Source organism: Aythya ferina (genome assembly GCF_964211825.1).
Source record: "Aythya ferina genome assembly, chromosome: 3".
Classification (NCBI taxonomy): Eukaryota; Metazoa; Chordata; class Aves; order Anseriformes; family Anatidae; genus Aythya; species Aythya ferina.
The window spans coordinates 6,006,003-6,033,471 of NC_140298.1; the positions used below are offsets into that span (position 1 = coordinate 6,006,003).

General features: G+C 38.2%; 1 protein-coding gene across 11 annotated transcripts in view; it reads left to right on the forward strand.

Moving 5' to 3' along the window:
* PLCB4 (phospholipase C beta 4) overlaps positions 1-27,469 on the forward strand; it is a 233,445-nt gene that overhangs the window by 120,011 nt on the left and 85,965 nt on the right. For all 11 annotated transcript variants that reach the window (XM_084513193.1, XM_084513192.1, XM_084513194.1 and 8 more), the window contains 3 exons: positions 21,683-21,783; positions 25,835-25,915; positions 26,208-26,267. In XM_084513193.1, the coding sequence (XP_084369319.1) occupies positions 21,700-21,783; positions 25,835-25,915; positions 26,208-26,267 (225 nt within the window). In that variant the 5' untranslated portion in view covers positions 21,683-21,699. The remainder of the gene's footprint in view (positions 1-21,682; positions 21,784-25,834; positions 25,916-26,207; positions 26,268-27,469) is intronic.

Sequence of the window (27,469 nt, forward strand, 5' to 3'; positions counted from 1 at the left end):
CTGTGATGAGGTCTCCCCTCAGCCTCCTCTTCTCCAGGCTGAACAGGCCCAGTGACCTCAGCCGTTCCTCGTACGTCTTCCCCTCAAGGCCTTTCACCATCTTCGTAGCCCTCCTCTGGACACTTTCCAACAGTTTCATGTCCTTTTTATACTGTGGTGCCCAGAACTGCACACAGTACTCGAGGTGAGGCCGCACCAGCGCAGAGTAGAGCGGGACAATCACCTCCCTTGACCTACTAGCGATGCCGTTCTTGATGCACCCCAGGACACGATTGGCCCTCCTGGCTGCCAGGGCACACTGCTGGCTCATATTCAACTTGCTGTCTACCACGACCCCCAGATCCCTCTCTTCTAGGCTGCTCTCCAGCGTCTCATCGCCCAGTCTGTACATGCAGCCAGGGTTTCCCCGTCCCAGGTGCAGGACCCGGCACTTGCTCTTATTGAACTTCATGCGGTTGGTGATCGCCCAGCTCTCCAACCTGTCCAGATCCCTCTGCAAGGCCTTTACGCCCTCATTTGAGTCCACAACTCCTCCATGTTTGGTGTCATCAGCAAACTTGCTCAAAATACCCTCTATTCCTACATCCAGATCGTTTATAAAAATATTGAAAAGTACCGGCCCTAAAATGGAGCCTTGAGGGACCCCACTGGTGACCGCCCGCCAGCCTGACGCAGCTCCATTTACCATAACCCTTTGGGCCCTGCCCATTAGCCAATTGCTCACCCATCGTATGATGTTTTTATTTAGCTGTATGGTGGACATTTTGTCCAGTAGGATCCTATGGGAAACCGTGTCAAAAGCCTTGCTGAAGTCCAAAAAAATCACATCAGCTGGTTTCCCTTGGTCCACCATACGGGTGATCTTATCATAAAAGGAAATCAGGTTAGTTAGGCAGGACCTACCCTTCACAAACCCATGCTGGCTGGGACCAATGACTGCTTTGTCCCCCAGGTGCGCCTCAATAAGTCCGAGAACCAACTTCTCCATGATTTTATCAGGCACTGACGTGAGACTGACAGGCCTGTAATTGCTAGGGTCTTCTTTCTGACCCTTCTTGAAAATTGGCACAACATTTGCCAGCTTCCAGTCTACCGGGACCTCCCCAAATTCCCAGGATCGTTGAAAAATAATTGAAAGAGGTTCCGCGATGACATCTGCCAGCTCTTTCAGCACCCGGGGATGAATCCCATCCGGACCCATGGACTTGTAGTTCATGGTCTTCAAACTTGTACATCAAGTAAGTGTATACACGTAAACAAGTGAACTTGTCCCAGCTGTCTCTTTGTGTATGTATAGGTGCTTAACCTTTAAGCACATCTGCAGTAGTTGCAATGTCAGATTAGGTATTCTGGTGAAATTAGAGGCTCTGGTATATAAAATTAATACCATTCTACATCTGGTGGATGACAAAATTATTCTCTTAGATCATGTCTGTTTTCTGCCATTTGTAGCCTTTCTTGTCTATGAAATGTGTCTGCTTTTCTTGGGAGCTTTTAGACCATCTGATGAGCACTGCAGTCTATAGTCAAATTTATTACTGGACCAGAATTTGAATCTTAAATCCTGAAGAGACTTGAAGATAATTTTTTTAATTTATTTTTTTGTTTTTTTTTTTGAGAAAGAGTTAAATATGTACAATATGCTCAGACTTTAAGTTAAAAATATGAAAGTCCTTTTGATTTAAGATCATTGATTCCTTCTGCTGCATACATAAATTTTAACTTCAAGAAGCCAATTAAATATATGTCAGCATATAAACAAATAAGATTAGCAGTCTGTGGAAAAAGGTAAGATTGTAATATTGTAATATTTATCATAATACTTGGGTGGAGACAGTCTCTTCAAATTCATTAGCATTGCCTATTTTTCTTCCATCTTTTTTTGTCTTTACAATTTATTGCCATTTTCTGTTCATCATAAATCTGTTTCAGTAATTTTCAATAAGTAATACAAGGCTATTAAGTACTGATTTTGTCTAAGTATTGCTATGAAGCAGAAGAATGTTACATTACACGAAAGTAGGGAATGAAACAAGTTAGCTTTAATTTTTCTCCTGTTTTTCTGAGAGGGAGTATTAAGCACAGCACTACATATATAAACAGTACACATCTTGTGTATACAACAAGGATTTATCACCAGGAACATAAAACAAGGTGAGATAGAGATGTTACATATGATCACCCTGGTAATCTTTAGAAATATGTATTATTTTTGAGTGCCTGTTAAGTAAACTGGATTCTCTAATATTGGAAGTTTTCTTTTGTAAAATATAAACAAACAAGATGATTGATAGATGCAACTGGTATCCAGCTAATAAAACAGTAAATAGATTTGGTGATGTTAAAATATAGTGAACATTTAATGGCTCCAAGATTTTAGTCATGTTATTAGTTATTTTTAATTAGGTTTGTTCTGCTGTTGTCCACAATGCACAAAAATCTTCCTTAAGCAATATCTTTGTGAGTTAATTCCACCAATATTCCTCCCAGTTCTCCTCATTTGCTGTTTATTATACCCAGTTAATATTGATATTAACAATATCTATTACTGTTCCTTATTACTGGCTTATTTTCATGCCTTGCTAATAGGAAATGAGACTGAGATGTACAAGAAAATAGTTCATATGATTGGGTTCAGCACAGCTTGAATTATGGGGTTTTGTGCATTGAGGTAATGTTGTAGTGTTTTCATACTACACAAAACAGGCAGTCAAATTTAGGAAGACTTGCTAAAAAGGCATATATATTGCTTTTCATTGAGTAGGTGGGACTGCCCTGGGAGGAAAATCAAACGTTAAACCAGATCACCTAGTTCTTCATCAAAGCATTTGTCCACTGGCTTTTCAGTCTCTGTGCCTTTTACAGACATGTTTCTGTTCAGCATTAGAACACTATTTTCAAAATTACCTATTGACTCTATTTACATTGCAATTGTACAAAGACCTTTATAAGTGACATAGAATTAAGAGCTGGAAAAATTTTTCACAGCCAAACCAAATGATATTGGAGATTCCCAGGTTAACGAATCCCTTAGTCCTTCTGACTTGGGGTGCATGTGTATATATGTGTGTGTGTGTATACAAATATTTAAAACCTGTAAGCTGTCTTCTGTTTGATTCATTCAGTGCTGATCCAAAATATTTGTCAAACAACTTCTCTTCCTCCTCCTTTATTAGAATATGACTGAAATATAATTTTAATGGTGTTTCAGATGGCTTGTATCACTCAAGACATGCAAGATGCCTCAGAGTTCATTATATTGATGAGAAATGCCTGTTGCTGCTAGAGCTTCAAACTCGTAATGCAGCCAGAGCTGTATGAAATCTTGCAAACTGCTTGAGAAGAACTGAAAAGGATTAACTGAAATTTGTGTGTTTGCACACGTTTTTGTCTCTTATTGTAATGATAATTCAGATTTTTAAAAAAAGTTTTATCTGCAACCACAAGGAAGATGGATACAGAGACTTTTGCTTAATCATGTGCTATCAAGGGCTTTGGGAAAAGCAAAAAACGTTACGAAAATCATGATGAAACTCAGTGTCTCACACAGGGTGCTGCTGGCTGATCCTCTGCAAGTAGAGCGATCATGACTTGCATTCTTTGCATCTCCCAGGTGTCCCAGAACATCCAGTTTCTGTCACAATGTTTACAATCGAGGCACACTGGCCTCTTCCCAGAAGTTGGTTGTTTCATTTTATCTCTGTATGTTGGCTGTTACCATTTATAATTGTTTGCTTATGTCTCTTACCGAATAAGAAAAATTTAGCTTTGGCATGCCATTTGAGATGTTCTGGAGATGAGATCTAGCAAGCAGGTTGCATAAGTTGAAACACAACTTGCAAATGCCTTATGGGATTCTTACAGGTTGTTCCTAAGAAGTGGTGTATGAGCTGAGTACACTGCCTTTTGAGTACCTTTTCCTTGGGGAAAAATAAATGCTTTTTTACTGCTGAATTTGCTTCAGTTTCCTGAGTATCAGTTGCAACCTAATCCTTAAACAGTGCTTTTATTGAAGTAAATTTTCAATTTTAAAGGCTAGAATATAAACCTGAGGTTCATATTTCACTTGTGCTTTGCTGGAGTAATCTTATCTTGTAGTGCACTAGCCTGGAGAGCCTAATTGTTAGAAAACAGAAATCTATTATAGAGACTTGAATTTTCATTGTCTTGTTGTTACATAGGAGCAGGTACTGTTTATAGGTTGTGAAAATGAATATTATGGCAATACTGCTAGTATGGCGTAATTTATAGAAGATTCAGTAACTGCAGGCTGTTATTTCAACAAAGACAAGTGTTAGCGAAGAGTCTTTGAGAACATTACTGCAGTCTAAAATTATCTCTGCTTCAAAGATGGCTTTATGATGTCTTACGGCTTTCAGCCAGCCTGTTTTGAGTGACTGTAAGTGTACTGCAAAGCAGCATTCACACTACGGTTTCACAGCAGAAGGTATATTTGCCCTACATACTGTAATGGGTAGAAATCCCAAAGATGCCTGGGCAAGCACTGAGTGAGCTGGAAGCAGCCTTACTGTAGCAATGTGAAGCTCCGTGTGGCTGAGAAGCAGACTAAATTAACCTGCACGGTGCTTATAGCATCCCAGAAAGCTCAGAGCCTACTTGCACATCTACAAGGTACACTGCACAGCAGCAGTGTGCCCACTCAACCTTGGAATAAGATATGCGTGCACTATTGTAGTCTGAGCTGCTTTTTCTCTGTTACCTACCTGTGCACGAGGAATACCTGATCTTTGACCAGTGTTACCACTGAGGGACCACCTAGTTCCAGTAGGAAACATCAATTCATACATGCCAGAAGATTTTTGTGTATGAACAAAATGCTGGATTGAGGTATGCATACATCCAAGAGTCCTCTGCGATCTTTATACAAGGAAAAGGGATGTATCTCTTAATACTGATGCCTGAAAAAAAAAAAAAAAAAAAAAAAGAAGAAAAAGAAAAAAAGAAGGAAAAATCTTCAGTTTCATTTTTTTATTTGCTTGTTTAACATTGGCTTGAATTTTAAGGATTTAACAAATGCTTTTCAAGACTATTTTATAAAGATCAAGTAAACTGGTCATATGACATATCATCTGTACAGCAGTTCTGTGGTGTCCCTTCTTACCTTCGGCCACAGGCATGGTTTCAAAGCAGGTGGGTGGCTTTTCCCTGCAGTGTAGTATTGCAGATTGCACTTTGTGTTCCTCAAGTTCAACTTGTGCACATGCCAGAGATTACAGTTGTAGGGGTTCAGGTAGCCTGTCTGGAGCTCTTATTTATCATTGTGCCTTTTTGCACGTTTAGGATCTTGTGACAGTTTTATTCTGGTATCTATTTCATATTTGTGATCCAAAACAAAGGCACAACTCCTAAGAAAGGCAGATTTGGATTGAACTGACTTTGCCATTTGCCTACCAGGACCCCATCCAAATGAGAAAGGAAATCAGGTTTCTTCAACTGTAACAGCACACTGTTCATTACAGAAGCTCGAAAAGTGTCGCCTTTGTTTCCTAAACCTGATAGTTTTGCCACAGTGATTGGTTTTTGCATATCTGAGTAACTTATTCCTTCTTATCTCATGTATGAATTTGGATTTCTGAAGGAAAGTTCATTTTTTCTACTTATCACATCCAGCACCTGCATAATCTTATATTCAGCCTGACTTTCAAGTATTGCCATTCTGAACTCTAAAATCAGGTTTCATAGCTTACATAAATAAATAAATAAACTGTGCCCTTCTTTGTTCTGCTGTCTATGGTCACATGGGATTTATTTGAAAAAAAAAAAAAAAAAAAGGAAAAAAAGTAGCTCTTGAAATTTTTTCAACTTATCAGCTAAGTTAGCAGAAGCTGTGGCTCTAGATTTGTTGTTTTTGCATTAAAGCAGAGTTTGCAGTCTGTGCTAAAAATTACAGAAATAGCAAACTTAGTCTGATTAACCAATTCTCAAACAACAGTCCTCAGAAAATGGAATGCAGAAAACTCAGAGTCCTGAGAGGAAACGTACTAAAAATCAACCCCACAGTTCCCAAAATCACAATGACTTTTCTCAGTAGTGTGTGTTAGACGAGATTGGCTGGCCTGATATCACAGCTTGCAGCCACCAAAAAAGTCGGTGCTCTTGCATCCCTTGGCCACACACTGCCTGTCTTAGTACCAAAAGGTGCTATGAAGTCTGTTCTTTCTTTGTCTGCACCAGCCACTTCTGTTTCAGGAAAAGCAACAGCCTTTCTCTTCCCTGTGCTGCTTTTGTCTCCCATCCAAAAAAACCTCCCCAGCAGCATAGTATCTCAGTAAGTAGAGAGCGGGTGCCTGCCTTCAGGAGGCTCCTACCTGCTGCTCAGCATAAAGAGCTTGCAGAGCTCTCTGTTACTCAGGGTGGTGTGGAGCTTTTCAGAGAAATGCTGGCTTTCAGAGAAATGCTGGCTGAGCCTATTCCCTTTTCCCTGTGTGTGCCATTTCACTCAGATGCCCAGAGGAACTGTGCATATAGAGAGCAAAGAAACGTCTTAATTCAGAAGTGCCATGACTGTGCAAAGCACCCTCTGACATGAGTGGGAACTGTGCAGGCACAAGGATTGCAGGAGTGGACTGACGAGAGGAAAAGATTATTGACCTAGAAACTATATTAGTAGGTTTTTTTGTTTTTGTTTTGTTTTGTGTTTTTTTAAATCAATATGCAACCATCCTGATCCAAACTTTCAACACGTGCACACAGTTGTTCCACAGAAACCTCTTTTCAATAATTGTCTATGTGCTCTAATATATATAATACTATACAGTTTTCCTCTGTATTGTATTAAGTAGTACAGTGTCTCGGTGCTTCAAAAACAGTAAGATCACCTCTGGTGATGCTGGAAAACACTATTCTCACTTTTAACAGAGGGGAACATTGACTTGCTCAACAAAAATGGTACCTTGAGAATGGAAAATACAAGTGCTCAGTGGTGGGCCAGTACTTTCACTGTACAGATCTTTCTGCTCAGAGCTTTTTAATGTGGAAAAACTGCATTTGTTTTTTTTTTTTTTTTCCCGTGGAACAACCTTCCCACAGATATTCCTAAGCTCTTGGTTGTTATCCCATGGAGTGTTCAGTTGTCTCTTCTTCAGCACCTTTAGCTGTGCACCTTATGGTCTGATCACAGAGAACAAGCAATTTAGGAATCTTGGATGAGAAATAAGGGCACTTTAAACAAAAAGTCACCCTCAGGATGTTAAGACTATGCTGAACTGGGAACAAACGGGGTACAGGAAAATGGAAAGTGGGACTTTAGTATGTTATTTGACAAGCCAGTTGCGACTGTGCCAAAGAGATGTTTCTGTCACATCACATTGTCCGTGAATTCTTTTGGCAATAGCTGTATTTCCTATGGGAGTCAGCTACAATGAGTGGTGTCCAGGGATAGTGTTTCTTCTCAAGCTTTTTCCATGGTATGCAGCTTAGTTTCCAACACACAAGTCACACATGCTGACAAGAATCAGATGCACCTGTTCCTTGACCACAACCCACTCCACAGATGCAGATTTATAGAGCCTAAAAAGAAAGGGCTGAAGGGTGTGTACCAGTTGAGCTGGGTAATTTCACTGCCAGAGGGTTATTTTTAGTATAAATTGTGTACTTGCATCTAAGTTTAGCGTGATTGTAATTATGTCAGAAGTTTTGTTATACAAAAATAAACAGCTGCTAAAGACCGAGGGCAACTAGGGACCATAAAGTATTCAAAGCACTAATTCACATTTGGTAATGCTTTTTCTAATGTGCCCACTGGAATTTCTTGCCAATACTTCACCTTTATTTCCTGCTTTAGCAAACCATCTTGCTCTTTACTAATCTTTACAGAGATTCCTCTGTTTAGTTTCTCCTTTTCTTGTTCACTTGACTTAGAGGTGCTCTTTTATCGTCTTTCCTTCAGCAACATTTACACTTCATTATAAGCTCAACATTTTTCCTTGCAAAGCAACACTGTAGAGCACTGTGTGTACATATATATATATGTGTGTGTGTGTGTGTGTATTCTCCACCTTCCACTGGGCTTGTCTGTAAAATCGTGGATTTACAGAGATACAAAGATACCAGAAAAACATTTACCATAGCAGAAAGTGTGGTCGGCAGAAGTACAGCATGCACATTATTGTGCTTACCAGGAAAGGAGCAAAGAAGGGGATTGCTAGCCAAGGGCAAAGAACTCTCTTCTTTATGCTTTCAGTCAAAAAACAGTCTAGACATTTTTATCACATTAAACAGTCTGGAGCATTTAATAGGGATGTGACAGGAAGAAAAGCAGTCTGAACTAGCTGACCAGTTTTCTTATGGGAAAAGCCTGCTGGGCCTAAGACATTATTCTGTGCAATGGTAATTACCATGTTGGCAATGCTTAATGGTGATATATGGAGCAAAGCTGGTTTTAGGCATGTAAAAATGTTGCTTTTACCTGCAGGGTCTGCTATGCTTTGCATACATCACTACTCTTGATTTTGGTGGGCTTGTTGAGTACGTATACCACTCTGTCAGGTTGCAGGAGGCTGGGGTGGAGAGCAGCAACATCAATTGAGCACCAAAGAATGTCTCAGTGTAGTACAGCCCATGCAAATGGCAAAATATTTTTTCTGTCTCTGTAAGGGCCCCTCTATCAGTTGTTGGTTGTGTTTATTTTGTTGTTATTTCTTTGTTTTTTTTTTTTTTTTTTTTTTTGGTGTAATGAGTTGCATCCTTTGATTCCCACTGCATCTGATGACTTCCGAACTGGCTCTTCTGCCTTTGACCTCCACCCTGTGGTCTAGAATCAGTTGTTGCACCTTCTCAAGCATCTCACCCACACATCCCCTCAATTTGTCTGCAGCAAGGGGGAATGCTGAACTTCTTGTCTCCTGGAGCCATGCCATTCCCACTACCAAGCTGCTGCAATAAATAACCAGTCTGCTCTTGCCTGGAATGTTGGCACTGTTCTTGCCACTTCTTTACCCCACACACAGACACCAGCGTTTTGTTTTGTTGGTCTTTCCTCGTATATTCCACTCTGTCCCTTCTTTTCCAGCCCTATTGCAGAAACTGAGCTTTGTTTCTGAACAGTCTCTAAAAATAGCCATGCTTGTGCCATCCCAAACCATTTCAGCTATTCCTAACTACCCACTGTTCTTCTCTAGCATTGGGAGCCACCTTCCCTTTCCATTTTAGCTTTGACCTTCTCAGGTGCTTCATTATTCTGTTGAAGCTCACATCAGTGTCAGACATCCTGTCCTTGGTTTCTGTACTTTTTTGCTAGTTTCCTCCTCCTCTTTTTAATCCTTGTGTGCTTTGCTATGTATGCCTTTCGTTTCTCCCCAAATGGTTGTACACAATCAATGTTTTCATATTCGGGCATGATGTGTGTGTTCTCACCTTTCCATGGAGAGCATTTTTTATGTTCCTACCTATGTGAACGTGTTCCATTATACACGTGTCTCAGCATGAGAGCAGAGGTATCTTCTGCTCATGCTGTATGTGTTCTTCTCACTTCAGTGGAAGTAGCTCATACCAGCTATGGCGTGACAAAGAGAAACGATGAGGCCATTTACTCTGTACTGCAGGCTGGGAAAGGTATCGGTTCTCCCCCTCTCCACCCCCTACTTTTTTTTTCCTGCTGTGCAACACTGATTTGCGTCTTAATGTTAGGAATTTAGAGAAAGTAAGTCCCTTCACTCTGGTGTCTCCAGTTGGTCCAGAAAAGTCTGAATAAATTGAATCTCTCAGCATGCTGTAAAGCCTGCTGTTTATTATGAGATGTCAAATAAGTGTTCAAAATGGGTTGTGTATGCCAGCATGCCATACCAGCACCCCTGACTGGCAGACTGGCTCTCCTTTTTGTCTCCATAGTGGACAAATAGGTTACATACCAACACTTTTATTTTTATCCCTTTTGGAATACTATGTCAAATCATCCATTTGGAGCAATACAGAAATTGAGATGCATTTCTTCCAGAAATCTTTGTGTACATTATGAATAGTTGAAGAAGCCAAAATGCAGCCCACAGCAGGATTTCGAGAGACTGCTGGCTTGAAACGCTCTCCCACCCCTCTCTTCAACAGTTGGCATGGCCAGTTGTGCCCCAGTATTTAAACAAGAGGTACATTAATGTTCAGAAAGACATTTTAGGGACATTGTTCTCAAGGAACGTAAACAATTGAAGGCATCATTAACAAGTGCATTAGCACTCCTGAACTGTTTTACCAAATAAACTTATCAGAGATATCTCCTGCAGTCTTATTTCCCCCGAAGAGACAACTATTCAATAATGCCTGAAGTGACAGGAAGCATGCCACAGTGTCAAGAGAGTTGTTTTTATATTTACTTAATAGAAGCATATATATAGATCACACTGTTTTTCTGAGGCAGTGAAAAGAGAATGTAATATCACGTTTCATACATCCCTGTCTTTCGTTTATGTTTAACTATGAAATTATCAGCTGAGGGATCAGTGTCATTTTTTTTAAATGAAAGCACTCTTCCCTATTCTGTCTCCACTGCTTTTAGAGCTTCTGGGCAGTGGCACAACAACCATTTGGAAAGAACTTTAGCTAAAACAAATTTACAAGAAAGGCTTACTCTGCCACCTACCTACAATAATATAGTAACAATAATAATAATTTCAAGTTCAAAACCAGTATCATTTCCTCTTGAATCTCTATGAAATTAAAGCTGTAAGTAGCTGATAACTTGGTGCGTCTCAAATGTGGCTGTCTGTGGGCAGCTGTCCTGCTGGTAAGAGAGCTAGGTTTACAAATTTTAAGTAACATTTTACTTTTCACCTTGACTAGTTGTGTTATGTTTCATAGCTGTGGCAGTCTCATCTTCAGAAAAAATGACCACTTATGTATTAATGAGTTAATACAGGATGTTCTTAGTGATTAGAGGTGTATAGCATTAATAATTTTTAGTTCCGGGACATCTTGCTGTCACTGCCTTCAAACACTCTTTACAGATTAAAAAAGAAAAGTATCAATAAAAGTGTAATTAAGACAAGTCTTTCTAGGCTCATTTTATAGAGGGGTAAGAGGGAAATGGAAAGCAGCGCAGTGTCCAGCTAGGATTGCAGAGCTGTGTGGCTGAACCTCAGATGTTATCCAAGTCCCTTGACTCCCAGGTAGTCTAAAGGGGCTGTGTTTTTTTTTTTATTTACGTATTTTTCTCCCTGAACAATTGGTAATGGACATTGTTTCTGCATACAATGAGAGTGTTTTTGAGTGAGGAAAATAGACAAATTGATCCTATACAGCAGTGTTTAGGCCAGACTGTTTGATTATCTTCTTCCATCTGTTAAATGTCACCCCAGTCCCTAGATTTGCTTTTTGCACAGTGCTGTTAAGGTGCATGCCATGAACACCAAGAGTCTTTCTTCTCCTGACACTGACTGGGAGGATTCATAGGAAGAGCTTTCATTAAAGACAATTAATTTGTTCTGTTTCTTTGTATTCTTGTTTGATTTGAACTCCCCCCCCCCCCCCCCCCCCAAAAAAAAAAAAAAAAACCGCAATTAAACTAACTAACCAAAACACAAAAGCTCTGGGGGAGCTACAGCATGTGCCAGCCAGGTTCCAGCTGTCCTGCTGCCACCCTTACTTGAGCTCTACTTCTAACACAGAGCTAAAAAAGAAGGGCTGCTCCTACCACTCTGCTACCCAGGGTTTGCATTTACCACAGCTGCTGGGGCTGGATTGGTGGACAGCAGGGAGTGATTTCCATTCCAGCCAGCTGATAACACTGTGCCTGTGCTGAGACTTGAATTGGGACAGGCGCCAGTGTGGGAGCGAGCAGGATAGCTGGGGACGTGAAGGCTGATGAAAACAAGAAAAAGGATATGTGTACACGAAAGGGAAGAGTGTGCTGCTCAAATGCAGATACTAAATCTGTTTCCTACTTTTCATTCCGTATTATCTTTTATCATTTAAAGAAAGGGATGCAAAAACCTCGAAGCTGCAAGGTGGATGCTAAGAAGAAATCTGAGTAGTGTTATCATCATTTCTTAAATGCAGGCAAAAATTTTCTGACTAGTGCTGTGGGTTAAAGTGCACCATGACAATTTCACCTAAATAGTATAAAAAGCTGTATTTACATAGTGATTGTAGTTTGTAGGCTTTGCCCAGGCTACCAATAAATTTGTAATTAACTTAAGCTTTCCACAAATATCTACTTTTAACCCCACCCACAGTGCTATCAAATAATGAATGTTTTTGTTTTTGTTTTTGTTTTTCGGTGCATTAATACATTTTAGATTACCAGAGTGATCTCTAAAGATCACTTCTGCTTTTATCTGATCTTTTAAATTGGCATTGTGGCTCACTGCTTTTTTTCTCGGAAATCTTCTAGAAAACCAGTTAGAATTGAGCCCTGCAGTTATATTGTTGCTTTCCTAATTTCAGATTTTAGAGTAACATCAATGTCCCTTACAGCTTATTAGTTTTTAAAATATCTGTATATTTTGAGCAAATTCATATTAAGCCATGTCAAAACTTCAATAAAGTTTGCTTTGATCTAATGTATCTAACTGTGAAGGGATTATTTCAAACATACAGATTTAGAAGATAATACAAAAATGTGATCTTGACCTCTCATTAAATTTTATTAATACAAGTCTGACAAGTCTTGAATACAACTACCAAATCTGTGTGAATGTTTGGAAACAGACAAGTGTGTCCTCAAGATGTGTTCATGGAGCAGCTGATACTTGCATTTTGCTTTATGTTTGTTTGAGATTCTAGCTGGTGTTGTTTCCATAGCTTTTCCTTGCACTTAAAAATGAAAGGCTACTGATATTTGTTTAATTTGGAATTTGTGTTGCCTTTTTCACGGTATTTGAAAGTAATAATTTGGTGTTAGACTTCTGCAGTTATCTTATGGCCTGGGATCCCTGAACTATTGCATCATAACAGGAATGCTCCTCCATTAAGGTTATTCAGTGTTTTTTCATACTTCCACCTGAATACTTCTTAGCATTTTAATTTTAAACATGTACTTATGTATTCCTATCACATTGAAGTACAAGACTTACTTCTGTTTGAGACTTCTTAGAGCACTTAACCCCAGAAAGAGGCTACAAAGAAGAAACTCATGTTATAAATGTCAAAATCATTAATATTTTTAATTAAAATAACTGACACGTTATAGAGGCATACCTAAAAGGGTGAAACAGAATTCACAGTTTTAAGAGATATTTTAGCTGTCAGTTGCAGATTAAATGGCAGTACAAATTAAGTATGGTGTTAATTGCCCAACTACTATACAGAAGAGTCTGTTGTTTTGTTTAATTTTTAATAAATCAGATGTCCCTTTCCTGTAGGACTCATTGCTGTAATTATATCAGGTGTCAGATTTAAATGACCTTAAAGAAATGATTTATTGTCAAGTAATTCAGGAAATACATGGTCTTTCTGCAAGTGATATGTATTTGGAGGTGGTGGTGTTTTTTGGTTTTGTTTTTTTTGATTGTTCTATGAAGTAGAAGTTCTTTGTTTTAACACTTTGCATTTGAAAGCCAAGGAGTGAAGTAATTAAAGTTAATAAAGTTCATTGTCTCTTAAATCAAGATACATTTGATACATAGGTCATATGCTATAGCAATTCAGAAAAGATTTTGACAATTATTACACAAACCATTGCTTTCATCTACGTCCAATTCACTCTCGATTGCTACCTGGGGAGATGACTTCAAGGAAATGGCATGTTTGATATTATGCTAAACTATTGAACGCCTCTAACAATTCTGCTGTTTAACTAAAGACAAACCTGATGTCTTCAACTCTTTTACACGATTTTATATATGGTTAGTATTGATTATTAGAATGAGACAAAACAGGAAAAGTTCTAGGAAAAGGTTCGTCATATGCTAATGTTATGAAATTACCTTCACTTGACTGGTCAGAGCAATAAGTTATTGTTAGAGGGGTACTGAAGAATACATGTAAATGAAAATTAATTATCATTATATGTTTGATGAAGCATTTTGCTAAGTTCTGTGTACAAGTGACAGCATTAAGTGTAGGTCTGTTTCTGATATCATCCTTTGGGAAGACCCTTGCACTTTTACAAATTTGAAAATGTAAACATCAAAGTTTCCATCACCAGAAGGAAAGAACAGTATCAAAAAACTACTTATTACATAAAGTTTATGCTTTTGTATGATTTTTTAGCACTTAATTTTTTACTGACTTTCCATTACGTTAGGATAGCTCTGAAGTTAGCTTTATTATTCAAAACATAAGTTTCTTAGGGATGCGTCTAGATGAGCTTCTGTTTTCATTGTAGGAGTTTTCCTCATGCACTATGAGTAAAAATTTACCCGTTTTGTTGTAACACTTTGCTGTTGAAATTGCCAAGTTGCTTTTGTTTTTCTTAGCACTTCAAGTGGCACTTACCTAAAGGTTCATTTTGGTCAGCATATAAGCTAATAATTCTAGTTTGCAATGGTGGCACATGAGGACTGAGTGCAGTCTTGTCAGAAGTTATGTGAAGAGTTGAAATGACTTCAGTGATCCCTTTTGAATTGATCTAAATTGAAGAATCTGCTCCAGTGACTCTGTTGCTGCTGAGCTTAGGAATAATTTACCTTTTCAGGACTGAGTGTTTGCTTTAAGCATGAGATGGTTTAATTGTCTTTCTGTTTTTCAGTGGAGTGAGGAGTTTGGCCTGAATCATCTAACTGAGAAGCTTTCCTTAAGAGCCCCATTTAAATATACTTCTAAAAGCCAGAACATGTTCTTGTTAGGCTGTTGCAAATGTACTTCACCCAGAATGAATTTCTTTACATACCAGTATGTTCCTTTGCTTAGGGTAGACTTCTCAGGAAGTGTAATGCTCCTCAAAAAAGGATGGGTGGTAAGTACTTAGGGCGTATAATGAGAGAGTTGGAATGAATGGGAATGAACTGGGCAACACTCTAAGTATTAACAAATGAGGAAGGCCTTGGGACAAACAGAAAATCAGTGAAGGAAGCAGGGAGGTCATGTTTGGCTCCTCTGGTCTATCAGGAGCTCTACTTGTTAGAGATAATGGCTGTCATCAGAGGTAATGACTGAAGCACAGTTCAGACTTTATGTTGAGGCAGGGCCATCTCATTTTCAGCACTATGGCGTAAGCAGTTTTTGTTTTCTGCTGTCAGCAGCAGAGAGACTCATTTCTTGGCCTGAAGCAGAGCTCTGCAGTGGGCAGCCCCACTGACCTTGTGTGAAATGCTGAAGAAGAGGTTAGTGACAAACAGGCTACTTCTTGTTTTGGGTTAACCTCCGAGGTGCCCCTGCATGCCAATGCATTCCAGCAATTAAAACAAAATGGAAAATGAGGCCATTACTTAAACAATACATTTTCAGGCGCCTGAGCTCTGCTATATATCTTTTCTTGCTTCTGGACCTTGTTTTTTGGGAGAACTAAGTTGCTTGCATGAGCTGTGGGAATAATGTGTTTAAAAATAACCTGCTTGAAAGAGCATTCTTTTTTAAAAACAACAACAACAACAAAATATGACTGTGGAAGAGCCTGGAGAGCTGTGAAATCTTGGAATTGCTTTAAAATATAGTATGGATGCTGCAGAAATTCAGCAGTGAGGCTCTCACCGTTTCATTTAAATAGGACTTGCACTGTAGTGGCTCTTATTTTCTAAATTTTTTGAAACTTGCTCTGAATTTTAAGTTCTAGAGTAGAAACCACATTTTCTGGTTTAAAAAACAGCCTTTCTATACGTTTTGCATGTGATAATGCTGGCACGTTTAGGACCAAGTAAATTTGACTGTGAGGAGTGAACACATGAAGATCTGAGTCTTCTTTCATAAGAGATCTAGCAACAATTGGGGTATTTGCATATGGCGGTGCTTCAGGGTAAAAAACAAGTGTGTTTTTTTTTTATAAGAACTTCAGCGTTGCACTACCTGGTCAGCAGGAGCCTTGCACAGCTAGTTCCTCACTCTGGATCACAACCCTGCAGCTATATCCCTGCAGGTAGACTTTCTGGATTGGAATGAATACCACAACAAACCCAAGAAGTTACACAGGCCTGCTGATGTGGATCTGGTTGTCTTTGTTATGACGAATCTTGTTTACCAAAGAGGAGTGGTGGTGAAGGATGTATATACTTCAAGAGAGGAAAGAATAGGAAATTCATTAGGGTTTTTTTTGTTTTTTTTTTTTAAGTTGTTTCCTTGTAACTGTAAGAAAAATATATATGACAGAGCAAGATTACTAAACATATTCTGTGGCTGCTTATACTTTGCCCCTGTAAACCACCCAGACAGTAACCAGTGCACTCTTTAGGGAGCGTGATTTGATGAGGTGAGTGGTGAAAGGGCTAACACAGAGTGTGACGCCTCCTCATCTTCCTTCACTCAGCAGGTAGTGATTCATTCCAGAGGCAAAAATAGTAATTACTAAAAAAAATAAAAATAAAAAAAAAAAATGTACAGGTATTGTTATAATGCTCGGGGCTACGCAAACTGGAAATTGTGAGTTACTGCATTTTAGGCTGGGGGGTGTCAGTTCTAAGGAATAGTGCTGTCCTTTCCAACAGTGTCTCAACATTGACAGGATGTTTATGGGATCCGAGGAGTATCCTATCCATCATGCTAGCCAGCCCTGTGGGTTAGTTTAGAATATCACCTCTTTCCCCAAACATTTGTCAGGTTTGTATTAACAGAATCCTTTCCTCCTCCTGTTCAGCCACACCTTGTCTTTCGTTTGGTCAAAGAATGAAAAAAACAGGATTTATAATCCTTTCACCCCCCATACCCCAGATTTAGTGTAGTACAGCAAAGACTTTTGCGTTAAATAACACTGTTCTGGATGTGGTTAATTTTGTGTCCTAACTCTTTGGGGACTCCAGGTGAATCAAAAGGTGTGATTTTTTTTTTTTTTTTTTTTGGGGGGGGGGGGGGGGGGGGGAGGGGACCCAAATTATGACCTCAGGCATAAATCAGTGATGAAGGAAAGGAAGATAGCTCAGAAGGCATTTAACTGCTGCATTTGAGAGACTTCACCTGCTTCTCCCTTGTGGTCATTGATCAGCTCCTGAGGTGTATTTTATAATGAGTGTTTTTTTCTGCTTTTGTGAATGGTATGTATTCAGAGACATTTTTATACTTAAAGAATCCTACATCAGTGAAAACACTTTTATTTTAATTTTTAAAGGTTATTTAAAAATTTTAAAGGAGTGACACTTTTTAGAATGACTTTTTTTTTTTTTAATGTTGTTCTTAAAACCTCTCCCTCTCCTAGTTGAATCTTCACACTTATTAGTTATTAAATTTTGTTAAAGAGTTTCTTGATTTTTGTCCTGGCAATGGTGTGTGCGTGCATATATTTGCAATCAAATGCATGCTGGAATGCTGTGTGTTTTGTTTATTTGTTTTAAGCTTTGCTCAAACTGCTTAGTAATTGATGAAGATTTAGAGTTCCAAAAAGTGTCAAGGGAGTATTTTATATTTTCTTTTGGTGATCTTAAAAGCTGAGAGGTTTGTGGAAGAAGAGATTTTTGAGAGGAGTGTAAGAAATTTGAGAGACTGAGAAGAGCTTTTCTAACAGGAGAGAAAAATTTCTTCACCTTCTACTCAGCTGCCAAAGCATATGGCTTAAAAATTTTGTTTGTTACGATTTGTCTGAATCCTTGCTATGTGTATGCAAGCCATCTTTCCCTCACACTTCATCTGTCTTAGTTCATCTGTAAACTGTGAGAACTGTGAGAGAGTAGAGCTAAGAAGAGATTGGTGAGGTGGTAATAACAATGAGCTTGAGTCCCTGACACAGAACTTGATTGCTTGCTAAATCATGAGCAATCAAGCGTGTTTTCTTGCAGCTAAATGCAAGGTTATGCAAATAAGAAGTAGGAGAATAATCCCAGCTTGTATGATAGAGGGCTGTGTTGTTTTCTGTGTCCTGGTCCAGACTCCTGACTTCAGAAAAGCATCTGGGAAACTGCAGAGAGCTCAGGCTGACACCAAGACTTGTAGAGTGTGCATTGCAGCAAGAAACTGAGGAGCTCAATCTATTTAATTTCAGTGATGAAGTAATGAGACAACCTCATTGTACTAAGTGATCAGACAAAGAGAATGTATCTGTAAAGAAAGCCATGTTTCAGTGACTGGATGATGAACTCAACCAAGTTGAAATTGTCAATAAAGTGCATGTCTGTTGTGTGAAAGTAGTTACTCTTTCTGAAAGATAGGTGTCCCTTCAAGCACTTGCAACATACGGGATTTGGAGTGGCAGGCGCTGGATGAAAAGTTATGATTTATCTTGTACAGAGTTTCAGAGCAGTTGCAGAGCTTTTAAGTTTTAAAATCTGACTGTATGGGGTTCAGTGTCTGTTTGGAGAAGAAGAAAACAAAGGTTGAAGGCTGTGGATGTAGTATAGGGACTCTTGAAGAGTATTCTTCACAGCCTTAAAAGTGTCATCACATTGCTTATGATTTAGCACAGAACATATCTGCCTTTCCCAGAAGGACTTCACACGCTGGCTGTGTGTATCACTACATAAACTCCCTATCACATTAAAGTGACTTTTCTTCTTGGGAACATTCTGATAGTAAAAGTCATATAAATAGATAAAAGCATGTTTATAGGGGAATGGTCAATATACTGTAAAAATGGAATGTTTATTGCTTCAGGTGTGTGTTTTAAGTTGCCTTTAAATCTAAGGGGTATTTTCCCAAGATTTTTGAGGAGTTGCTGTATAGTATAGGGTTTTTTTGGTGCTGGTTTCAAATTTTGCCGTTAGTAAAGACTGTGAAGTAAGAAGACTTCTTTTTGAAGATGCTTCTCTAGATGTAGCTTTGTTGTAAGAAAAAGCACATTTTCAAGGTGCTGTGATTACCCTGAGCTACTTTGTGAAGTATGAAAGCTGCACAGAACAAGACACTATCATGCTACTGCAATGGGAAGTCCGTCCTACTATACAGCTTTCTCCATAGAATGATGAAGAAGCAGCTCTGTGCCAGCTTAAACTGGGAGAGAACCTAAAATTATAAGCACATTTAAAACAATAATAAACATTCAATAAGTTGGCACATTCCCTGAAAGGATCTCAAAACATTGCAGTCCTCACGGGGAAGATATTACTGCTCTTTTACAGAGTAGTAAGAACCAAATGCTCGGGGGGAGGCTTTTTGCAGAGTAATAAATGTAGCTGATCACTTCTTGGTCCTAGTTCTTTGCTCTCTATTTTCTTCAAATCATTTCTTCATAACAAAAACAAAAGAAAACCAACCAACCAAGCAAAACAAACAAACAAAACAACAACAACAACAACAAAAAAAGGATGAATATTTAAAAGAAGGGAACACTTAAAAGTGTTATATATTACCATCAAATTTTTGATAGTTACAGAGAACGAATTCATGTAACTTACAAGGCTTTGGAAGCATGATATACATGTTTATACATCAATGACCTAAAAAGGGCAGGAGATGAAGAGAGAGGCAACATCAAAATGCATTTTATTTTATTTTATTTTATTTTATTTTATTTTATTTTATTTTATTTTATTTTATTTTATTTTATTTTTAAGTAGGGATATTTTTTTCAATATAGAACTATCAAAAGTAACTGTTCTTAAGGCCAGTGTTAGATGGAGTCCTTAATAGTATTTTCTGAGTCCTTTTGATGTTTTTTCTTGCTGGAACGTCTTTGATAGTAATGAGAACATGGCAGAGAAGAAGGGCACTGCAAAATTCTTATTTAAAATTTTTTTTAAGCACTTGTATGTATTCTGGGTTTAAAGTTCAGTCAAAGTAACCATTTCAGTCTCAGAGCATCACTGAAGGATTATTACCTTATAGGTAATATTTTAGTCTTCTATTCAGAGTTTTGGCATAAGTAAACACAACAAAGATGGTTTGCATAGCATAGATTACACAGGCTGTCATACTTTCCCTTTGATTGTATGTATGCTTTTTGTTCTGCTCACTTAGACAAACTTTGTTTGGGCTAGGTGCCTGCACTATAACAGAGTAAGAATTGTGCTGGTTGCACTTATTCCTTATCATGTTGCTAGGGTTGATCAATAGTAGATGAACGTAAGACTAAGGCAAGCATAGTGAGATCTTCTCCCCAGGATTTGCTTCCTGAAATTATTAGATTATTAGAAATTATTATTCTCACCTTCATCAACTTGTTGAACCTCATTTCAAAAACACTGGGGGGAGAAGCAATTGTGTTTTCCTGGGTTAACCTCACTTTTGTGGCAGTGGGTGTCCACTGCCACCTTCCAATAGTGGTACCTTCAACGTGGTGAGGACTAGGGAGCAACGTGTGGTGAAAGAGCAGGATTATGGGATGGCAACTGCCTTTTTTCTGTACATCTGTCCAGCAAAGGTAATAGCAACCAGTGCCAAGTTTAGGGCTGGTGACGATTGCTGTTTCGTGATACAAAGAGAATCAGAAAACTGAGTTACGAGTTGCAGCCCTGAGTTTTCATTTAGATCAGTGTGGCTTCAGATGGTTGCCATGTGTAGGATGGACTTCATTTGTTATGGTCTTAACATCTGCGTGTTGCTTTGTTGTGAAGACCCATCTTTCTCTTGGTGCAGTGTTTGTGCAGTCTTTCATTCCTACATTGTATAACACCACCTTTCCTGAGCAGTGTGTCTGGAGCAGTTGTCAAAGGAGGGTTAGGCCAAGCCCACAAGAGCAGGGTAAGGTATCGTTTGCCTGTGAGACAGGCAGTAGCACAAGGGGTCTGATTATTGTGACTGTGTGCTCCATTTGTCTTAATACATTGTTTCATGGAAAGGATTTGCTGACATCTGTGAGTCAGTCCTATCATGCTGCCGCCAAGCGTATTCCCTCTCACGCAAAGCTCTGGCCTAGTATATGAAGGAGTAACCAAGATGGCCTTAGTAAGCAGACATGATGCAGATTCTGTTTAAACTTTGCGGAGTATGTAGTTGGAACATTTTGTGGTGTACAACAACAGGATCTAGAAAGCACCAAGGTGGTGTTAAATATACTGAGTGATTTGATAGGTTTTGTTGTAAGGTCTATATGTTATGACTTCTGTATTGTATTCTAAATTAACAGTTTCTTTTATCTGCATTCCTAAACTTACACAAGTGAGCAATGCTGCTAGCTACTTTCATTTAATGGCCTATATTCCTAAACGTTTTTTTTCTCCATGAATTTGGACCTATATATTATCTGTATCTTGAATTATGTGTAAAATATTACTGTAAATAACCATAACTTTAATTAATATTAATGGATTTTGAAACACAAAATTCAGAGGAGTAAAAAATGTTTTGTCTAGGTAGTATGCAATTTAGTGTTTTGGGAAAAAAAAAAAAAAAAAAGAATCAGTTTATGTAGTACTTGGTATTTTCCTGTGAAAAGAAGTACTCCTGTGTACTATCAGTTGTGACATTTTGTATCACCTAGGGCTGCATTAATTCCAGCCTCATTATACTCTACAAGTGATGCATCAGATATTTAAACTAAAGCAATGTTACAGTGTCAAGTGATTTTTCAAATAGTTGACACACATTTAATAGTAATTTTTCATTTGAATTACTGAACAAAAATATTCTAGTGAGGAAAACTTCATTTGGAAATGCACTGTGACTTTTTAGTATTCCTGTGTGAACCGAAAAGGTAAAAGTCACTATTTTTCCTGTTTAGACTTTGAAATACTCCTTTTAAAAGACAGCAATTGAACTCTGCTCTTTCATTCCATTTCAGGTTTTTCTTCTGTAATCATGGCAAAACCTTACGAATTTAACTGGCAGAAGCCAGTTCCCTGTTTTATGCAAGATGGAGCTGTGTTTGATAGATATGAAGAGGTAAGAGGCCAGTAGCATTTCAGTTGATACTCTCTTTATATATGTAAATGTTTCAGAATATTTCATGCTTTGTTTTCATTGTACACAAATTTTCACATAACTGCAGAAATGTTTGGGGAGAAAATACTTCGATTCATTGCTATACAGATTTTTGCTTTTAAAAGAAATAACATAAAAATATATTTAATCCCACTGATTTGCAATAAATCCTGAGCAGGAGAAAGGGAGATTAAAATCAAAATATCTGTAATGCTTATAAAGTTCTCATCTTTGCAGTTCCATAACGCATATTACTGAACAAAGTGCATCTTTTAAATGTATTGGATTAGGGTGGGGGGAAAGATTATGTCTTTTTTGATACAAACTGAGGGCCTGCATGTTATAGAGGAAAGCAAGAGAATACAAAGCATTTATATTGTGATTCATATGCATAATTTGAGATCTGGAGTGGTTTTAACTCCTTTAGAAAATCAACCTGTAATCTTTCTGAAATGTGATTACTGTGATCCTGGTTTCAGCTATACTTTAATCCAAATCTATTAAAGGAATGCAAAATAGGACATTTTACATAGGCAGCCAAAATAAAGTGCTGAGACATTTACCTTATCCTCAGCATTGATATACCTGTGAGAATAATTTTATCAGGGACTATTTTTAATCATTTGGACAGGAAGTGAGTCCCTTCAGGGATATTATGATATTCCGTAACCTTTTGAAATGTAGGTAAAAAGTATTTTTTATAACGAGAACCGACAAGGTAAGGACAGTTATTTTACCCTGTATGTTCAGTTTTGGGGACAGAGAAACTAAGAAGGTACTAATAGACTTTGAACGACCTAAAAAGGGAGGTTCCTAAAAGCTCTGTTTTTCCTTCAGTAAATGTTATTCCAGAAATTCAGTCTGTGAGCATCCAAATGAGGAGGTATGGTGGTTCTCTTGCACCTTAGGTGAGAAACTGAGAATGATACAGAAAAGAGTTCAAACACTCAGATCTCAGTGTGGAATCAAGAATGCTCAGTGTGGCACATGTGTCGTTGATGCAGTGATAGGGAGAAAGAGACATCTTGAAATGAAATTCTCTTGTACAGTAGGTTGGTGTGCTCAGCATGCACTTGTGCAGGACTAGCCAACAGATAGCGCTGTGTATACATGGGGTTAAATGGTAGAACCAGTAGTCTTGGTCTTTCCAGCTGAATTTATTGCCTTCCAAAACTCTGTAGAGAGGGGGATCCTACTTGCCACCTTTGGAACAGAATTTTCTCTGGCCATCCATGTGATAAGCTCCATCTACATTGCTGCAAGTTTTGCTACAGTTCACTCCAGGTTTGCTATTGTACAGTTGGAAGCCTGGTTTGTTTTATTGAAAGGGGCTCTTCTGGAAACGTTAAAAGGCTTTCACTTGGGTAACTAACTGTATATTTCATCTGCAATTTACAAGGAATCATCAAGGGCTGTAAAAAAAACAGTGACTCAGAAGTTAAGATCTGTAGCCTGTAAACAGTGAGCACTAGATGGTGTAGCTGTTTGATATTGTCAGATTTATGATATACATAGGCAATGATTTAATTGTGTTGTCGTAGCAAGTAGATAGCCTACCTAAGAGAAAAACACCATCGCTTTAGTCATGTTATGCAAGCATAGCAAGATCCAGTTCTGTACTGTAAGGCTTGCAATTTTCAAGATAAAGATTTCAGGTCTGGCCTTCCCATTCTAATTGAGGTTCTGTACTTAATTCCCCAACCTTAACAGAAAGACCATGTGGGGAAAAAGATAAATGGTAAGTGAACTGAGGTCACACAACAAGTCAGTGTAAAACTGGGGCTCAGGAATCTTGGTCGAGGGTCTGGGTGACTGAATAGTTCTAGTACAGCATGGGAGGTCTTTTTTGTGCCCAAGTTTTGTTGAGTGGCTAGAAAAATCTAGGTTACTGTAATGTAGAGCAGCGTCTCTATCCATGTTTTTCCTGATATGGGAGTCCCTTAACTGGCAGAAATACAAAATGGCAGAAATATATTTTGAGCAAAGCATTATCCTATTTGACTGCTGAGAAGTCCGAGTCTAGAAGAGGAATGTCTCAGAATATGGGAAGAAAAAATCAGACATGATTAGGAACATTACTAGTCATATTGCATGTACATGGTCTGATGGTAGGTGCTTTCTTTACAGTGCAAGAAGACAAATTGCAGGGAAAAAAAAAGTAATTTAGTGAATAGGATCAGGGCTATGGTGGGACATCAGCATGAATGCAGTTTACATAAACATCTTTGTGAAAACATTTTTGTTACATCAAGAGCTTCTGATAGATGGGGGTGAAATAAATAACAACAACAACAACAACAAACAGCTTGCCATTTATTGTATGAGTAATCTCTCTGGAAAATGCAAGAGGCACTCATTTTGATTGCTAGCTAGCTGTGTTTTTATATGAAACATTGCAGGACTCCAAGGGCTGTAAAACTAGTAAATCTGAGTTGTCTGGCAATAAGTACATTTCATGAAGGATGAGTGCTAGGGTGAAGGCAGGAAAATAGAAGCTGTGGTAGAGAAAGATGAGCAGAGCAGTACATGCTGGAAACTTATTTGTAGAGGTGTTGGCTCAGGCTAAGCTACAGCAACTTTCTATTTTCTATCTCAGTTCCCTGCTTGTAAAATTAACATAGTTGTTTGCTACTTGGATGGAAAACTACAGTCCTTAAGTTGTGTAAACCTCATTTGATGACAAAAAAAAAACATTGTCTGGAAGTGGTAGATACCATTCAATAATGAGTGTATTCAGGAAAAAGGAAGAATTATCCCAAGCACAGCACAGCCCCTTTGGCTGCCTCCATCTAGGAGGGCTCAAAGACATTACCAACCTCTGGATCCAGGTACTTGCTCGGTTTTGTGCCTGGTGTCAAGTCGGGATAAGACCTAACTGGAATGTGAGTATTCCTCAGCCCACCTGAGGCCCTTGTGCCATGGCAAACACCAAAAAGAAAGTGGTGGTTGCCCCATGAAGTTCCTCATCCCAGGCTGAGCAGGGGAGCAGCCCCAGAGTCACCCAGTGAGACAAGTCTGTCCTGGGCAGAGTTACTGACTTACAAGTGTGCTCCAAAGACTGAGGGCATGGGAGTTTTTACCTGTTTTGTTACCTCAATTCAGATTGTTCTGTATGTAAGACCTTTTACTCTGGAAACACCTCTAATGTTCTGACTGGTCTTGCTTATATGCTCAGAGGAAGACAGGGCATATCAGAAAGGTACCTCAGCCCTTAATGCAGAGCATCGCTTTGATCTCTGAAACAGTAAGCAGTGCTGTAGCCTGCCCCCATGCTTGTTGGATTTCAATTAAGGAAGTAAGGAAGTCCTGGATCCTTTTTTATTGAAAAAAAATGATTGATTCTGCACAGTGTTATCCTACGTTTTAGCTTAATTTATGATGCATTAATTGGGGCTGGAGGTGTGTGGAGGAAATTTCTTTTTTAATTCAGCTAATCTGATATTTTGCCTTGTCCAGTCCCTCTGGTATGCTATCCTTTCTTGATTTCTCTACTAATCAATATCCTTCAAATTCTGCTTGCCAGATACTCTGGCTAAAAAATACTCATGGCATACATGTACGTACTATCATAGTCTAACGTAAAAGTGCTTCCCAGTTTCTGAATGTTAAAATAAAATGCGGTCATTTGATCCTGAAGGTAATGCTGGCAATTACATAATTTTAAACTTAGTTTGAAGCATTCAGTTTTCAATAAATATTTTTGAAGTTCCATTTCATTAAGATTTTGAGCTAAGAATCGGTGCTTTTATTAAGAAAGAAATGTTATACATGCAAAGCAAAGTGTGAAAATACTAAGTGCATTCTAGTGTTTCAAATGTTGGCAAAAAGAAATCATTAAAAATGATCATTTTTAAAAAGCCTTCCTTCTCACATCTGATTGCTTAGGAATGGCAAATTCCTCAGGAAGGCATGTGGGGAAAAATGTAACAGTCTTTTATTTTTTGAGCAATAAATTGATCTATGACATTTCTCAAACTGACCAAAATAATGATCTGTATTTTCTTTTGTATAGGAATCTTTTGTCTTTGAAAGCAACTGTCTCTTTCAAGTGGATGAATTTGGCTTTTTTTTGAGCTGGAAAAGTGAAGGAAAGGTAAATTACAGTTACGCCAAAAATATGTATTACATATTATTGCACTTAGTTTATAAACTGCCTAGTTTTTAAAGATGTAAAATATCGTGTTACTTTAATATACAACACTAGCTTTGGTTCTGTTCTTTTGGAATTTACATAGGTGTTTAAAGAGGGAATTAACATAAATAACAGGGAATAACAGGGAAATACTGTTTAGTGTTAATGAACAGTGATTACAAATAAAATATGTTGGTTTTGGTGCGCTTCCTAACAGGCCTTTGAACTTGTACTTTTTTTTTCTCTATTTCAGGAAGGACAGGTATTAGAATGTTCTCTGATCAACAGTGTTCGTTTTGGAGCTGTACCAAAGGTACTCTATAGCTAATTTATACGCATATTTTAAACAAAGAATACTTAAAATGTGAAATGCCGAACAGAGTTCGTTTCTCTTACAAATACCAACAACACAGCTTTTCTCTAGGAATAAGTCTAAAATGTTAAGTTTTAAACGCAAGTGATTTGGTGTGTTTGCACTGGGAAGATTCTGTAATTTGGTCTCCCTGATTTAGTAGGGTGCTTAGCTTTCGGAATGCTGTGAAACTTGAACAGGCATTAAGCTTTATGTGTTAGGAGTTCTTAATTATTTTTCTAACATTGTATTGTGATACATTTTTTAAGAAACTGGAAAAAAAAATATTCCATATTTCAAAGTTTGTTCCCTATGTTCAAAATGTGTTGTTTCTTCTTGTTACTTGGATATAAAAGCCTAGAAAGTTTTGTTTGCATTCCTGTTTATGTAGTTAGGTGGTCAGAGAGTCAGTGGTCACTGTCTGCAATTTTGAAGAACATCAGTAGAAGGACTAGCTACAGCTTCTGTAGAAGCCCAAAGCTTTGGAAACAATTTAAATGGTATTCTTCAGAAAGTATAAGCAGAATGTTCTGAGATTAAATTTGGGCCTCTGTCCTGCAGGCCTTTAGTTTAGAAAATTTGTCGTGAAGCAATCTATCTGTTAAGACCTCTGCATTTCCACTTTCAAGTGCTAAATGTTTTTATATTAACCGTAGATGCCCATCTCTTAGTAATTCTCTTGGGATTCCATAAACTAAAATGCTTCCCCGAAAGAAAAGGGTCATAGGAAGTGGTGGTGCAGACAACCCCATGCTTCATGCAGCCAACCATACCAATATGCTTCAACTCTGACTTTACATAGGTAATTTGTTCTTTATGCCCATTAAATTCATAGCTCTTGACCATCAACAGAGATACCAGCTTGTAAGATGTATCATTAAGAAACAGCCAAAAAGTCACACAGATCATAACTCTCAGTAATTACAGACTTAACTAGACAGGAATAAGTTACGTAGAGGTTAATACTGTTTCTCTATTTCCATTCCTTGGAGTGATTCATTTTTCTTTTTTCATGACTAAAATATACATAATTTCAAACTTAACTTTCTGAAATGTATTTAAAGTACCTCATTTATGGCTGAGCTTTTACAGTCATGTTCATGATTGTTAGAATATATTGTTTTCTAGGTTTATACACGATGATCCTAAGTGAAAGCACTCTA